This window comes from Lolium rigidum, chromosome 4, assembly GCF_022539505.1.
Source record: "Lolium rigidum isolate FL_2022 chromosome 4, APGP_CSIRO_Lrig_0.1, whole genome shotgun sequence".
NCBI lineage: Eukaryota > Viridiplantae > Streptophyta > Magnoliopsida > Poales > Poaceae > Lolium > Lolium rigidum.
The window spans coordinates 38,107,888-38,124,692 of record NC_061511.1 but is presented as its reverse complement, the minus strand read 5'-3'; the positions used below and the strand labels follow the sequence as shown (position 1 = coordinate 38,124,692).

At 46.2% G+C, this 16,805-nt stretch overlaps 2 protein-coding genes and 1 pseudogene across 3 annotated transcripts; 1 reads left to right on the top strand and 2 right to left on the bottom strand.

The window, feature by feature from the left end:
• Positions 1 to 536: 536 nt before the first annotated feature.
• LOC124646929 lies at positions 537 to 3,724 on the bottom strand (annotated as a pseudogene).
• A 267-nt stretch (positions 3,725 to 3,991) lies between these two features.
• LOC124646928 (disease resistance protein RGA5-like) lies at positions 3,992 to 11,029 on the bottom strand (the record flags this gene model as incomplete). Its single annotated transcript, XM_047186965.1, has 4 exons — positions 3,992 to 6,197; positions 6,302 to 8,578; positions 9,445 to 10,272; positions 11,022 to 11,029. Coding segments are annotated over 4 exons (5,055 nt in total), but the record flags the coding sequence as incomplete, so codon positions are not given.
• Positions 10,944 to 15,220, top strand: LOC124707865 (disease resistance protein RGA4-like). 2 transcript variants are annotated; one of them, XM_047239562.1, is made up of 2 exons: positions 10,944 to 11,992; positions 12,978 to 15,220. In XM_047239562.1, exons 1-2 carry the CDS (start codon positions 11,154 to 11,156, stop codon positions 15,118 to 15,120), a joined length of 2,982 nt encoding a protein of 993 aa, XP_047095518.1. In that variant the 5' UTR covers positions 10,944 to 11,153; the 3' UTR covers positions 15,121 to 15,220. The 2 variants fall into 2 exon arrangements, with proteins under 2 accessions (XP_047095518.1, XP_047095517.1); XM_047239561.1 differs by having other exon boundaries at positions 12,975 to 15,220.
• The last annotated feature ends 1,585 nt before the right edge of the window (positions 15,221 to 16,805 follow it).

Here is a 16,805-nt window from a genome sequence, read left to right as displayed (position 1 = left end):
CTTTAGTGTACGGGAACAGTATTTTTTGACGAAAACTTAACTTCAAATTGGAAATAAATTTCTTCCACACGAAGCAAATTTAGTTTCATCCGAAGCAAATTTGCGAAGCATTGGAAAGAAAGTTTGCTTCTCTCAAAATCGGGAATAATTGGCTTCCTAAAAAACGAAATTAAATATTTGGAATGTTCTTAATTAGATGGGCCGCCTCGAAATATTTGGAAACTCCATGGGATTAGCCGTGATCCATGTGTAATATTTAGGAAGCCAGTCACGGAAACTAATTAATACCCGGCATGTACTATGAACGCTCACATGATTTCATCGTACAGCAGCAAAGGGGTCCGATGGAACGCTAAAGATCGGCATCCGATCCCTAGCGCTGCCATCAAACACCAAGTCGGCGATCAATGCCTCATAACCAATTGCAGAAAAAAAATTACAGGGCAGGTACAAATTAGAAGCACCTGGATGACTGACCACACATCACACATCACAGGTAAACTCCTGGTTCTTGTGCACAATACAGTCGTCTTCTGATTTGGATGTACGGTACAACCAAGTAGCAAAAATATCAGGCATGCATCCAGCGGGGTTCTAGCTAATGGAGGGGAGCTAGCGATAAGTCAGAGCCTGCCCGCGGGTGAGGTCCATTTTTCAAGCATGTGAAGGCACTCCTTAGGGTGGCTCTCCGGCGCCATGTGGCCACCGCCCTTGACTGTAGCATAGGTTAAGTTGTAGGCGTACTCGGTGGTGAACCCCGCGGGCTGACGGTTTGAGTACCAGGGCCTCCATGGCGCCACCACGGGGTAACCCAGTGTCCTGATCCATGCCTGCGTACCCACAAATGTTATCACTAAGTCATGGTCGCCGTTGTACACCAGCGCCCGGTACCCGCGCTGCGTCAAGTTGCGGTGGTAGGGTACTGTGTTGTGCACGTCCATCCGCAAGTGCAGCAGTGTGGGGCACAACCTCCAGATGCCAACTGACCCCTCCCGGATGCCTAGCATCTCCCGGACCTCTGCGTCATTCGCCCAGATGTCCGACAGATAGTACCCGCGCTGGCACGACAATCCACAGGGAGCGAGGGAGATGCAGTCCTGGGAAAGATGGAGCCCGGCTCGTCATTCTCCTCCTGCACGAGCAGCCTTGTTGCAAAGATTCTGTTTGGAGTTGAATGTTGCAAGTACTCCACTTCACACAGGGGCTCCAAGATGTGCATTGGGTTGATATCAGAGGTAGCCTCGCTGATGGCCTGCAGCGCCTGGGCGCACTCGGTGGTCTTCGGCGTCGACACCAAGTCCCCGACGCAGCTGTCCAGCGCCCCCTCGTAGAGCTCGTCAGAGATGAGTCCCATTCCATGCATGAACGGAAACCTGCCGCCATCGTCACAATTCTTGTCTGTGAGACCGTTGCCCACCATGTACCCCTTAAGGTTCAGCTCTCCATTGGGATTATGGTTGGCCATCTCCAGCGCGGTTACTGGGACGGTGATACCAGAGTAGGAATCGCCGCCGATGTATAGCGGGTTGGAGGCAAACTCCGGGTGCTGGACGAACCACCTCTCAAGAAATATTCGGACCTGCCTGCCGGTTCCGGTAATGCTGACGTTGAGCCCCTGCGCTTCCCGGGCGTACGAGAAGCCTGTACCCACCGGCGCGTCAAGGAATATGACGTTGCTCACCTTTGTCCATGAGGCCTCAAAGTAGAAGAGGCGCGGGAATAATCCCTCGGTGTAGCCAGCAACGTCCAACTTGAGAGGGCCGATGTCGAAGAAGAGAGCGTTGAGACCGGAGCAGCCGGGGCCGCCGGAGATCCAGAGGATGAGAGGGTCCTCCTGCGGGTTGCGCTCTGACTCGATGAAGTAGTAGAAGAGCTCCACGCCATGCGTCTCCTCCACCTCCACGTACCCTGTCTCCAGGGAGAAGGGGAGAGGCCCATCGAGATGGCTGATAGATGTCAATATTAGTACTAAATATATCAATCATGAAAATGACATGACTGATATATGTCAATATTTTGACAATTCCTGCTTGTGGAGCCATGGTGATGTTGTAAAGCTGTCTACAGCTGGTCGTTGAACACGTTGTGCCTCGTTCGAATGATTTATTTGGTGTTACGTTTGGGGTACTTCATATTTTTCTTTCACAGTAAAATTTTTCCTTTTCTGACCAAACATGGACACATGGTAGAAGCTTGCTGAATTTATGTCGTGGTGGTAGCTGCAATCTAGACATGCTACGAACTATACATCCTCACACCACATTAATCTACTCGCGGAAAATAGGAACAGAGTGAAGGCAAGCAAGCTGTTGTTACGCACATGTCACCGATGTAGTCGAACGCAGCTCCTATTACCTGTGCCTTCCGTGAGTAACTCAAGGGCATCCAAGAAGCAGCCTCCATTAGTTTGCACCTTGTAGCGCCATCCTCAGGCAGTACTGCGGCAGCATCCAGGACAAATCTGCAGATCGAGACGCCATGGTATCAGTCCCTACAATCGAACGCACCTCCTACTTCATGTGCCTCATTCGAATGATTTTTTTGCTGTTACATTTGGGGTAGTTCATATTTTTCTTTCACAATAAAATTTTCCTTTTCTGCCCAAACATGGTAGAAGCTTGCTGAATTTATGTCGTGGTGGTAGCTGCAACCTAGACATGCTACGAACTATGCATCCTCACACCACATTAATCTACGGCGCGATAAATAGGAACAGAGTGAAGGCAAGCAAGTTGTTGTTACGCACATGTCACTGCTGTAGTCAAACGCAAGCTCCTATTTCCTCTGCCCTTCGTCGAGTAACTCGAGGGCACCCAAGAAGCAGCCTCTATTAGTTTACTCCTTGTAGCAGGATGCAGCGCCGTCCTCAGGCAGTATGTACGGCGGCAGCATCGGGGACGAGTCTGCACACCCAGATGCCATGGTATCAGTTCCTACAATTGAAGTGTTAGGTTCAACATCGCAGAGAGGAATGGGGAAATTAACGCGGAGTAGATTGCAAATTTGCAAGTCACTGCAACTGTGTAAGCGGCTGCTACTCACTTGGTCATTTCGTCGAACATCTTCTCCGCAGCTCATGAGACATCAGTCACATCACTAGTGTGGACGTGAGCGGTGATGCCGCCAGGACGATATGTCTCCACCGAGCGCGGACTTGGGCGGCCGCAGAGGAGATGAAGGCCGCGGCAGAGGAAGCCGAGGGTGGCGGGAGGAAGGCACCTCGTCGGATCAGTCGAAGACATCCTCAGGGGGTGCCCTCTGCGGCCCCCCGTCGGACCTGGAGGCGGCGAGGTCGGCCACTGCGGCGGAGCGAAAGAAGTCCATTACTAGATTCGTGACTATTTTGTAGAATCTTTGTTATTGTGATAGCTCACTTAGAACTTTTCCTTGAACATAATAGCAGCTTCTTATCATATGATCTAGATATCTGAATCTTGGTAAATCCAAGAAGAGAGCAAGCTGCATGTACATAACATCAGCTTCTTATTGTATGATCTAGCGCTATCTCAAACTTGGTAAATCCAAAAGGAGAGCAAGCTGAATATATGGTACGCCAGCGAGCTCCCAAGCTAGCTAGCCGACCATGGGGACCTCGGCAACGATCTGGGCGGTAGTCCTTGGTCACCATTGACCCCGCCGACACAACGACAATCTTCGCCTTTGGCTTGTCCTTCAAAATCACCCTCTTCGCCTCCTCCACGGACTTCCCCACCAACTCGGCCATGACATCTTCTCGCTGCTATCATCACCGGTGGCAGTGCTCCCTGTGGCAGGGTTATTCTTCCCTACGCTCCCATCCACAGAGCTCATCTTTGCCGATTGACTCCTAAATCAAAATAAATAGTATAAGTTGTTAAACAAGACCTCGTGGAGAAATCTGGTAAAAAGAGAAGATAGAGAGGGCACACACTAACATGGTAATGTAACAGAAGATGGACCAAATCGTCAGTGGCCGTAAGACGTTGAACTCATATCATCAGCTTGATGTGTATTGATAGGCAATCAGGTTGTGGATTACTTAATATGCACACAAAGCTAGCTTCACAAGGATGGTGGCAATGTGACAGAAGATATCACATTTAGCATTTACTCAGCACTACGTGCCTACACATCACCAGATAAAGTGATGCTTATCTATGTCAGGCAGAAAAGAGTAAAAATTAAAATCTTGGTACAGAGTTGTAAGTTGTAACCACCACTAACATTGATACAAACACCCTTCGGACCGTATACATAATGATCAATCAGTCGAGCTTTACCCTTCGAATAAATCTAACATTTGTCGCTCCAAATCCTGGGGACTGTACTTTACATATTTACCGAAATTCCTTGACCCCAGCTGACCTCGGTACCTTTCAACAAACAAACGGTATGCTGGAATGAGCTTCTCTGTGACGGAAATTCGCAATTCCTCTCTTAGCTGAGGATCCACAACACTCCATGTTGTCTGCGTCCTGCATATCTCCTCATAGATCAGGTTGAAACTTTTGAACCGTTCTTGCAGTGCACCTTTGATTGCACTCAAAGATCCTGTTGTATGTGGCAAACCATCATCTGTCAGACAAGTTATTGCCCTTATCCATGAGGACTGGAAGTACCTTTCGGAGTACACTGTTAACTGACCAGGGCGTATACAGATCAAATTATTCCCAAGCAGACTCTTTAGTTCTGAATCATTCACCTTCTGCATAATGTAGTACAGATTGTTCATCAAAAAGATGTTCTGTAGCGCCTCATCATCATACAGCTCCGATTTGTCCTCAATCTTGTCCCACAGATGTGTAATCAGCATCATCATCATGTGTCCCAAAGGAGTCATACCCGTATTTTCCAGCTGATCAGTCTCATGGCCATCAAGAAGATGATGCAACCAGCGGCTGTAGTCTGCAACCAATCGTACTAAATAGATCATGACATATCGTGTCAACTGGTGGATACCGCCGTCTGGCAGTGATCTACTATCAGTATGCCCACGTATCGCATTGGCTAACTCAGCAAGTGTGCCAAGCACTGCATCCCCTAGACTCTCAAGGGTCCGCTCTGCTACTTCCTTGATAAAATCCCTTGCTTCGCCTGAGAACAAGACCACGAGCTCTGGCAGCAACTCAGCTAGTGCCTCATACATATCAAGGATACTGAACAGCTTCTCGGCCGATCTCTTCCCAACTGCAATGTTATTAGCAAAGCTAAGCAGCTGCAGGACACAGCTCTTGCCTGCCTTAGTAAAGCACACTTCCTTTATGTCAGCATCAGCCGTGAAAATCTGGCTACAGAAGCGGCGCTCCTCGGCTAGAAGTCCCTGGACAACCACCTTGAGTGCCCGAATCCATTTGTACTTCTTGTCCTTGAGGGTGACCCATTCCATACGCTGCACCTCCTCCAGGCTCCTCTTGTCAACCCCAAGAACGGTGACGCACTCTATAAGCTTTTCCTGGCGCACCTCGCCATAGACCTGGCAAAGCTTCAGCGCATGGCCAGCATGCAGCATAACATCCGCGATGTCCTTGAGCATGCTAACGATGTACGGAAAATTGAGGTATGGCAAGCTATGCATGACGTCTGCGATGTCTTTGAAGGTGCTGATGGTTTCTGGGGAAATGAAGTAAGATGAGATTTCACCGTCGGAGACCGAGCTCCATGTGTCCCAACCAACAGGCTCGTCTAGCTCACCGAAATCGTCGATGGAGGAGGTGGAACTGAAGGTAGATATGGTAGGCGAGAACCCGGGAAAGGCGGACGTGTGCAGATTCTCTGCAGTGGGCGACGTCGTCCCACGGATCAACAGCTGGCGGAACTCCTCCTCAAGCCGTGCCATCGCGATCTGCAGCCATGCCTCCACGCCTGCCCCAGCCACGCTCGTGAGGCAAGCAACCGCGGTGAGGTACTCATTGGCGTTCTCCGGTGACTCGAACACAAGCCTGTCCCTTGTGGCCGGCAAGTCCCACTGCTCCACCACCCACATTGCCTCCTCAACTGATGATGCATCCTTCCCGTCGCCCAGCTTGCCGTCAGCAGGGCCAGCCCCCTTCCGAGAGTCATGCTCGTACTCCTCCCGAACGTCATGGACTAACAAAAACAAGTGGCAGTCAAAAAAATTCGCAACAGACTGGGTTGACGGGAGGAACAGCCAAATGACAGAGAAAGAAAGATTACCTGTATTCTGCAGATACGAGGTGGATTCCACTATCACACAAGTCCTGGTAACAATAAGCCATCCATTGACATCTCATCAAAATCAGGGTCATAATCAATGCAGAGATTCAAAAATAATATGCACAAAGAAAAGTTAATCTAGCAGCACCTTATATCAGATTGTTTCTTGGCATCTTCCTCCAAGTTCTTTCCTTTAATTCCATATTCATCTGAGCTTTCCCCAGCGGTCACGCCTTGTTTTTCAGGAGTCTGCTTCCATATTTCTTTTTGATCCTCTACATACTTCTCGTCATCACCACAAAAGTTCCAATCCACCCATTGCACACTCATGATGGGGGTGCTAGGATGCTTGCTAACAGTGTCAATCAACACAGACTGTACAGGCCTTCTGTCACATTCATCAACACCGGCACCCCCAATTTTTGTGGAGATCTCGTTGAGGCCAGTCAGACTCTCGAACCCAGCACTTATCAAGCTATATTGCTTCATTCTGCTAGCATTGAAACCTAACTTCAGATTTTGGAGTTTGGGCATTGCTCCATCCAAAAAACCCAGGCATGGTGCAGCACACACAAACTTAAAGTACTTGAGAACCAGGAACCCCTCACTGTCAAACATGATCCTTCTCGCAGGGGAAATCAAGAGAAACAACGAGAGAGCGGTGAGGGAAGGCAATGCTTTAAGAATAGCAAAATCTTCACTTGACATCTTCCTAAGTGCGATCTTTAAAACGCAAAGCTTGGTAAGCTCGTTTGTCCACTCAGGTAGGCGGAAAAATAAGCAGCAGTGCCACGACAACTCTAGTCTCTGAAGATGAGCTGGAGAATGGCGCTCGATGGTGAAGCCATGCCAGGAGATGCTCATGATTGAAGCACCATCATGATTCTGAATATACATACGAGAGGAGACTGCAGGTACCAGAGTTAGACATTTGAGATTGCTTAGTTTCCTAATTAGCAAGCCCAGGCATTCCAAGTTTTTTTCCAGGTTATCAGGCTGCAACGTGGAACATGTTAGACGAAGATCCTGGAGATTAGTCAGCTCACCAAGGCTCATAAAATCTTCTGTTATGTTCTTGCCCAGATCGATTATTCCCAGAGTGCGAAGAGATGTCATGCGGCCAATACTACTGGGCAGATGAACCTCGCTAGGAATACTGAGGTAGAACAATCCTGGCAAATCAACAATATCTGATGGAACTGATGTTACTTCGGCATCAATTTCCCATGCCACCAAATCTTTCAGCCGTTGCATCTGGGTTGGAAGCTCCACACTCAAATGACGTGCATCAAGACGAAAGTATCTCAGTCGGAACAGTTCCGAAATTTCAGTAAGGTTATAACTGACGTCATCAGGTTCAGTGGGGTTGTCAGTCAAGTCATCAGGATCAGTGATGCTGCCACTCAGGTCATCAGATCCAATAAGGTTGTCACTCCTATTATCACGATCAGCCCATAATTTAAGGACCAGAACCTGAAGAAACCGGAACTCAACAATCGAAGGCATGCACTTGAGAAATCCAGAAAAGGCAAGTGATCGAACTTTTGATAGTTGCATACTCGCCAGCGCTGGCGGTGTAGCATCTTCAACATTGCCAAAGTGGAGGGTGAGCCGACGAACCTTGTCAGCAAGTCTTATAGAAGTCTGAGAATGATCTACTGCAATGATGAAATTTTCTTCTATGGACTTATATCGAATAAAGCGAAGTATTATGTGGTGCACTTTACATGATAGAATTTCATCATTGCAGTTGACATCCACAGGCTGGATCATTCCCCTTCTAACAAGCTCATCAAAATATCTTCGTGCAACCTCCTTCACATCGTCCCCTTCCACAGCGCAGATGAAACCTTCAGCCATCCACTGCTTCACCAAATCAACCTTCAGGATTACACGGTCCTCTTCATACATACACAGATATAACATGCATGCTTTCAAGCCGTGGGGAAGATTGTCGTAGCCAACGTTGAGAACTTGGTTTATCACTTCCAAACTATTGTTTGCAGCCAAACCGGAACTCAGTGAATTCTTTATGTAATTCCAGTGCTCCAGGCTGCTGGCTGGCTGGCGTGCCAAGAGACTGGCCAATATATTAATTGCTAGCGGCAAGCCACCACTTCTTTTTATAATTTCATTTGAAACTTCCTTTAGGCCCTGAGGACATTCAGCTTGAAGGCCAAAAACTGTACTTAATAGAAGTTCTCTCGACTCATCTTCATTAAGCGGTTCCTTCTTGAATATATACTTGGAGTTACCTTCTTTCTTTGAAGACATATATTTGGAGGTATCTGCATAACATGTCTGGGCTATAGCGTCAACTTCGGTCGTTGTTAATATTCTACTGCAATAGTTTCCCTTTGGCAAAGCATAATTAATAATATCCCAAGTTGATGATGCCCACAGACCATCAATTACAATTATGTACCTGCCAAAATATTTAAATTATACTCCCTCCGTTCCTTTTTATAATGCCTATAGATTTTTGGCATTTGTTTCAGAATATAAGGTTGTAGCTTTGCTTTTTTTTAGTTACCCCCTCTACCGGTCAGCTCCCACACAACATGCATGAAAAAAATCCATACAAAAGGGAAACAATTAATTGAGATTCCTAATGCATGACCCCAACGATTCCTTAGATTTAGGAAGCATTGTTTTTCTTTCCTTAATAGTAGAACCTGACTGCACATATATGGAGAGTCAACCAGAGAGATTTGTGGGATTTGTTATGTTAATTTAGGAAGTTATCGATTTCCCTTATTTTACGCTGATCTCAAATCGTTAAGCCAGGGGGTCTTATGTAAAAAATACTCTTGCACTAATTTCCGTGCCAAAAAACTATAGGTACTATAGAATGGAACGGAGGGAGTATTATTTATCGCAACAAAAAATAGGGATAACCATCTCTTGGTATCGTGGAGCGATCATGGCGTCATTCTGAGATTCAAATCCTGATGCACACCATAAAAAAATATAAGAAATAATTATATTAACATGTTGACGCGTTTTGTATGCTCCTGCATGCACCCACTCAATCATCCGAAGATAGTTAAAACTTACGAATTTATACTTGTTTTGTATTGTTATGTTCAAATGAACATGTCTTTTTATTCACTTTGTTTCACATAATATAAATTTTATATTGTTGCAAGCTTTACCTCATTCCAGATCTCTCTTCCTCCGCATGGATTGAACAAAGGCGTCATCGATCCCATTGTAAGGCGCGCCTCAGATTTTACAAATATAGTTTTGCATTTATATAGTAAAAAAGTGCATGAACCAAAAAATACTTACGTTTTATCTTGCAGGTGTTCGTTGATCTTTAAGACCACTTTATGCACCTCACAAGAATCGGGGAGCTGGTGCCGCCAAACTTGAGAGAGTATGCTGGTAAGGAGCCCCTTCATGTCTGGTTTTCGCGATGTCTGCACGAAAGCCCGGCACTCGAATTGACCCCCAAGCTTACGGTACACTTCTTTGGCGAGGGTAGTCTTACCAACCCCACCAGTTCCAACAATGGACACCACCTTGTGCTCTGGCTGGCCCTCATTTGCCAGCCAGCCGCAAAGCTGTTTGATGGAACTCTCCACGCCAACAAGGCGAATGCTACATGGTGTTGAAGGGTTCTTCCATTCACCCAGCTGACTGCTGCTGCTGCTAGGACGCCACTTGCAGTCACCAAGATAGCTTATGTGCTGTTGAATTGCTTCCTTGACACGACTCCTAAATCCCAAGATCTCGTCGGCGATCCATTTGCGCTTTTTCAGCTTATCCGGAAATCGGGAGATTTTAATGCGGGGGAGTTTTTGGGTCTGGACGCTGATCCTAGAACCGCTAGTGCCGGCTTGGGCGAGCTCGTGGAGGAAGTCATCGATGTCGTATGACAAGTCGCGCACATCTTTCATCCAGAAGCTGGCCGTCGAAGCAGGGAACTCCACCTCTGATGGCTCCAACAGGTAGTTGTCTATTAGTCCCTGGAGATCACCTTGGAGGATGCGGAGCTTGTTCTTCTCCTCTGGCCGCAGGTTGTGCTTGAGTCCCGATAGCAACGAATCCAGCTTACCAGGAAGGGACCTCATGGCTCCCTGGGAAGCACTGATTGGGGCCTCCATCTCCTTGTTCCTGAAGTGAACCAAAGCAGATGTCGATTAGTTGCTCTGCTTTCAAAATAATAATAACATCGGAATGGATGAAGCATTCTGTAACTGTACCTAGGCAGAAAAAATCAAGTAAGGGATGGAAGAATTAAGTTGGAGCATGCTACTCTAACCAAATCTGCATGAACTTCCTCTATATTAAAGGTCGGCCCCTATAAACATGCTGAGAGATATGGACCAGAGAGTGGCTTCAACAAGGCGTACAGAGAGGGCCATGGGTGGTTTTTCTTTGCTTTTTAGGACAAGTGGACCATTTGTCTTTTTGCAGCCTAAATTAGGTCAAGTGGGCCATTTGCTTTCAAAAATTAAATAAGGGGATGTGGACCTTTACTGTTTTCTCCAATAAGTTAAGACAAGTGGACCATTTCTTTTCTAAATTAAATGAGGAAACGTGGATCATTTGTGCTTTCAAACAATATAAGGACAATTGGATGTACCCACTATACTTGACTACTAGTACTCCCTCCTTACCAGGGCATAAGGCGTACAGTACAATACAAGGACAGCTCTAGTGGGATTGTCAAAAAAAAAGGACAACTCTAGTGGGGCCTTCGAGGACTTGACAAATTGACTTAGGTAAGAGACACGAAACAACTCATCGTAATTTATGTAGAGATAATCAAGCTGTATTAGAGTTTTGCAGGAAAAATGCGTATTCGAGATATTCCATAGCAGCAAAGCAAGTGGGAACTTATGGATGAGCAGAGTGCCTACCCCACATATGTAGTAGGTGATGTGCAAGTGCTGGCTTGGGATGTAACCTTTGTTCTGTCTTCCCTCCCATCATATCTCGTTTTAATCCAGTTTGCCTGATCCCCAATATTAAGCACTCAAGCTCGCCTGAAGATGGTACTGCCGGCGGGGCTAGTGGCGGAGAAAGCAGCAGCCACTGCTTTCGCGAACGTCGTCATGGGAAGACTCAACAGCGAGCTTGAGAAGAAGTACCAGATGTGGAGGAACATCGAAAGGGAAAGCACATCTCTGCAAACTGACCTTGGCATCCTGGCGGCAGCTGTGGATGACTACCAGACCATGGCTGCTCATCCTCCTCGCACCGCCGTCGCGAGGGTGTATGGCGAGGAGATCAGCGAGCTGACCCACGATATCGAAGATTGCATCGAGCGGTTCCTGCACCGCGTTACCTGCAAGGCTGGAGCGTCGCGGGCTCGGCGCTCAGCTCATGCCATCAGGACTTTCCGCATCCGTCTCCGGTTCGCTGCCAAGATGAAGGAGTTCAGGAACCGTGTGGCGACAGCACGGGAGCGGGCGTTGAACGCCTCTCTGCTGCTCGCTGATGGAGTCCAAGCCCAGCCCACATACAACGAGACCGCACAGCAAGTGAGTTATGCGCAGGATCCTGTGGGCATCGCGGATGCTACCAGGGAGCTTCTTGCGCTGCTCGGCATCGAACCTAACGAAGATGAAGTAGAGGGTACTAGTACTACCGGGGCTGCAGCTCAGCTGAGGGTGGTCGCCGTTGTGGGATTTGGTGGTTCAGGGAAGACAACCCTTGCAAAGGCAGTCTACGATATTGTCCAAAAGGAAGGAGCACTCCGCTGCGTATGGGTTGATGGGCACTTGCTGGATTATAAGGGTGCCAATGGGGTTGTCAAACATATACAAGATGAGATTAGTCTAGGGCAAGTGTCTTCTGCAACATCTCCCACAGAATACCACGAGGACAGGTAAGCTTAATTAAGTCTTGTGCATCAACTATTTTCAGTTTTACTCCTGTCTACATTAGCACATATGCCACCAATGTTCAAAAGAAAGTAACAAGGCCAAAAGTGTTATTTTATATAAAAATCTAAACTCCTGTGGATTTTTGGACATTTCACAACGAAATACGCGAGATGCAAGAACAATCTGTGTGAAAATATCATTGGTGAGTAAAGTTACCAAGTACATATTGAATGGGTACTTGGGTAGGCATATGAATAGCCCACAAAGTTTCAGGAGATATTTATTAAAAATAATATCGTTGGGCAATTCTAGATAGACAAACAGAGCACATACAGTTTGCACCTTTACGAATTTACTACATAAAAAACCAAATCCATAAAATAATTAAAATACTTCTAGGTTTAAGGCCACAAATGTCACCCGCTGGACAATGTGAGCAAAAAGGATGTCAGAGCTTCCAAATACACTTTTCATGGAAGAAGATAGTTTGTACTTTCTAGATCCACACATGTAGACTGGAAAGAAAATTGACCACTGAACAAATGTAACTTCCATGTTGAACTGTATTTCAATTAAGCGTCCAAGTAGTTCGTCCCAAGCTACTAGCTTTGCGCCTCCAAAATCTCACTAAATCCAACATTTGGCGGAACCGACGAACTGACCTCAGCCACCCTTGCGTGACTTCTCTGCAAGATCTCATATAAAATAGGGTATTGTTCGAATTAAATTCCTTGTGTGTCCTATGATTCTGTGAACCATGGTGCCACTGTCGACAAAACAAAGTACCCCATTGAAGGAATTGATTCTTGGCCCTCATGATACACTGTTAAACATCTGATGTAATCTCTGTGTGAGATAACGTCTTTGGATTAATAGAGGTACTTGTTGCGTATCATATGTTGTCACACAACATCATAATTCAAAAGTTAAAGGTTAACTGCTGGATACTTTGTGTTTGCTAAAATCTGATTTCCTTTTGCCTAGCAGGTATTTAATTGTTATTGACGACATTAAGGAGAAGCACTTGATGCATTGGAATACAGTGAGGAATGCCTTCAGGGATAATGGCAGAATAATTGTGACAACGGCCACTCAGTCCGTAGCTAATAGATGCTGCAATTATCCCCGCGAAGAGGATAGATGCACCTTTGGTTACGTGTACAGCATGAAAACTCTTGGAGAAGAAGATTCTAGAAAAATAGCTCTCATGGGAAGATGTTCACCTGACTTAGTGCTGGGTGCAGCAAAACTCCTGAAGAAATGTGGTGGCCTTCCACTTGCACTTTGTAGTGTGGCGTGCGAATTGAGCTGTGAAAAGGTACTCACAGGGAAATTATGTAACAAATTGTGCAACGATATGGGTACATATCTTGAACGTGAAGACAAGCCTAACTTTGCAAGGCTTCGAGGTGTGCTTAGGGAAAATTACACCAGTTTGCCTGATTACACTGTCAGGGCATGCTTGTTGTACCTAGGTATATTCCCAATGGATCATCCCCTCAGGAAGAATGTCATAACCAGGCGATGGTTGGCTGAAGGATATGCACGGCATCATGAAGGCTTGCACCAAATTCTGGCTGATGAAACCTTCAAGACATTTATCAACCGAAATATCATTCTGCCTGTTGTTCCAATCAGCAGTAATACAGAGAAGACATGGAAAGCTCATGGTATTATGCACGCATTCATGTTGCACAAGTCTATGTCTAAGAAATTCATCATGCCCTTTGGTTCTCAGCACAAAAAAGTCCGTCACTTCTTTATCCATGATAGTAACGGCGGAAGTTCCAGAACAATGCCTGACATCGATTTATCTCGTGTCAGATCACTAACTGTTATAGGGAATGCAGGTGGTGCTATTTCCAATTTCGAGAAGTACAAACTTACACGAGTGTTGGACCTGGAAGGATGCATTGATGTGAAAGATTACCATCTTAAAGACATATGCAATCTATGGAATCTGAGATATCTAAGTCTTGGTTCCAATATCACAAGGATTCCCAAGGAAATTGCACAGCTTAAGTTGCTGGAGACACTTGATGTAAGCAAGACAAGGGTGAATGTGCTCCCAGTAGAAGCTATTGGACTACCCTGCTTGATTCATCTGATTGGAAAGTTTAAGCTTCAAGATCAAGTCAAGACAGAGAGACTGCCAAAAGAATGTATGTTAGAGACGGTCAAGGGATTTGTGGCTGACAAGGGTCAGGGATTGTTGCTACTTATGGACTATATGAAAAGGTTGAACAAGGTCAAGATATGGTGCGATTCTGAGAAAACTGAACAAGGTCAGGTTGACATGAATAATCACCTTTCCAAGGCCATCCAAAGGTATATTGAAACTCCGATGGGTGAAGACAATGTTCGATCCCTGTCCCTTTACTTCCAAGGATTACCCCAAGGTACCCTGTCTGCTCTAGATCAAGTATGTCAACACTACAGTTTGAGAGCACCACATATGTATCATCTCAGCTCATTGAAACTACACGGAAACTCCAACTCAGCCACATTGCCAAAGTTCGTTGCCTTGTTTCGTGATCTCACTAAGCTAAGCATTTCAACCACCCTGTCTGTGACACAGCATCTCCTTTCAGTCCTTGGCAGGATGTCTGTCTTGCTGTACCTCAAGATTACTGCCAACAGCATCGACGATGGTTTCATCATACAAGTTGGGATGTTCAGGAGCCTTCACCGCCTATCTCTTGTGCTGAAAGTTGTGGGGACGACTGTCCTAACAATTGAAGATGGAGCTTGGCCGGAAATTATCTCGCTCCAGATAATCTGCAAGGATCTAGTTGGTCTTTCCGGCGTCGAAATTATGAGCCTTCGTGAGCTGAAGGAAATTACTCTTCATCCTGACGTGGATGAAGAAACAAGAAATGTGTGGGAAGCAGTGGCAAGGAACCACCATAACAGACCAAATGTTTTGGCCATCGCAGGTGATCTTGAGGAGACACCAACTGCGGTTGAGAAAGAACCACCAGCAACACGCTGTGCCATGTCTGCGGAGGTGGAGGCAGAGAGTAATGCTACAGCTCCCATCAAATCGGGACACGTGGTTAGTTTCGCTAAAGAAGCTTTGGTGTTGGGCGCAGAGCAACTGCAAGAGGTGGCCCCCTCGGCAACATGCTAATGAAGCGAGTAGAAGAGCAGGATTCCAATGAGGAATCTTGACTTTGCATCCCTTTGATGAGCACATCTACCTTCCTTAAGTTTGTTGAAAACAAATTCTGCTAGGCCAGCCCATGGTGATGTTGTAAAGCTACCTTCAATTGGTCAACGCATTGTGCCTCTTTCAAATACTTTTTGTTGGGTATGTGTGGGTAGTTTCTTCTTATTTTCTCTATCCACAATATATTTTTTCCTCTTTTCTCCAAACATGTGTATTACTAGTTAAAGCTATGTCATGGTGGTACTGGACTACTGGTGATTGTAACCTAGACATGCTACCAACTATGCATCCTCGCACCACATTCATGTACACACAAATAATAGGAACAGAGTGAAAGCAAGGAAGTTGTTATTACGCACCTGTGGTTGACCGTGGTTCCTCTGCCTGTGCCTTTCGTCGAGTAACTCCTGAGCATCAAGGAAGCAGCCTCCACTCCTTGTAGCAGGCCGCAGCGTCGTCCTCTGCTGGCAGCATCCGGGATGAATCCGCACACCACGACGGCACGACACCGTGGTTAGCTGTGACGACTTGGCGCTGCCGCTCACCACAACTGAAACGTTAGTCTCCACATCCCCAATAGGAAGGGAAAATCAAGACGAAGTTGCTGCAACTGTCAAAGCCAATGCTACTCACTTGGTCATTTTGTCAAACACCTTCTGGGAAGCGCATGAAACACCATCCAGTGGGAAGACCGATGGAAGGAGACGGAACGAAGCAGCGAAAGTCAGGATGGACGCTATGTCCACATAGTCAGGATGGCTAGCAGATCGAACGGTGCTGCCTCCAGGGCTCCAGGACGCTATGTCCACATAGGGATTGATCCCGCCTGCCTCCACGAAGCATTTGCCGCCGAGGAAAAGATGGCGGCGGCGGAGGAAGCCGAGGGTGGTGGAGGTCAAAGACGTTCATGCGGGCGCGCGTCGGACCCGGAGGTGGCGACGTCGGCCGCTGCGGCGGAGAGCAACGGCAGCAAATGCTTTCAGCTTCTTTAAAATGGGGGTCAGCAAATACTCCACAAACTAGCAGATACCCCTCCCAAAATTGCAAAATGGGTGTAATCCCACTTATAGTTTAATTTGTATTTTTTTAGTGTAACATTTTGTTGTTTTTTCGTGTGATGGTTTACATCTTGTTTTTAGCTTCAAGACAAGTTCGAATTCATCAAAAACAGAGTTCGAATATAATTGTTTCTGCCGTTTTTGTATAGGCTGAGCTCAAGCACTTGGGTGCTCACGAACGCCCAGAACATCCGGTAGGTCCTTCTTCTACAATGGTTTTCCAACATTTTAAACAAGTTTTGCACTTCATTGTCAATCTTCTTGAGCTTGTTAACTCTCAGTGTCTCCACTCTCCAATGATTCTCACATCTTTATGAGGAAAAAAAAAGATAAAATCTAGATCTACTTTTCAACCAATTCATCTCCTGTCTTTGTGAGGGGAAGCTACTATCTAAAGTTTGTATTCGTTTGTTTATTTCCTCCCTTTTATTCCTCTCATATTCCTTCATAGCATTAGTTGTTGTGGTGGATTTGAGAGAGAAGAATTTACACAGTTTTGTTTTTATCATTACATTTGGTGCATCGATTTTAGTTTTCCACGAGGATTTGTGAAAGTTCGTTATTACTCTTGGATGCGTGTATACTCAA

Bases quoted from the DNA above. Each gene is read 5' to 3' on its own strand.
- LOC124707865 (XM_047239561.1), top strand. From the start codon at position 11,154: ATGGTACTGCCGGCGGGGCTAGTGGCGGAGAAAGCAGCAGCCACTGCT. The intron at 11,993-12,974 runs GTAAGCTTAATT...CCTTTTGCCTAG, and splicing joins ACAGAATACCACGAGGACAG to CAGGTATTTAATTGTTATTG.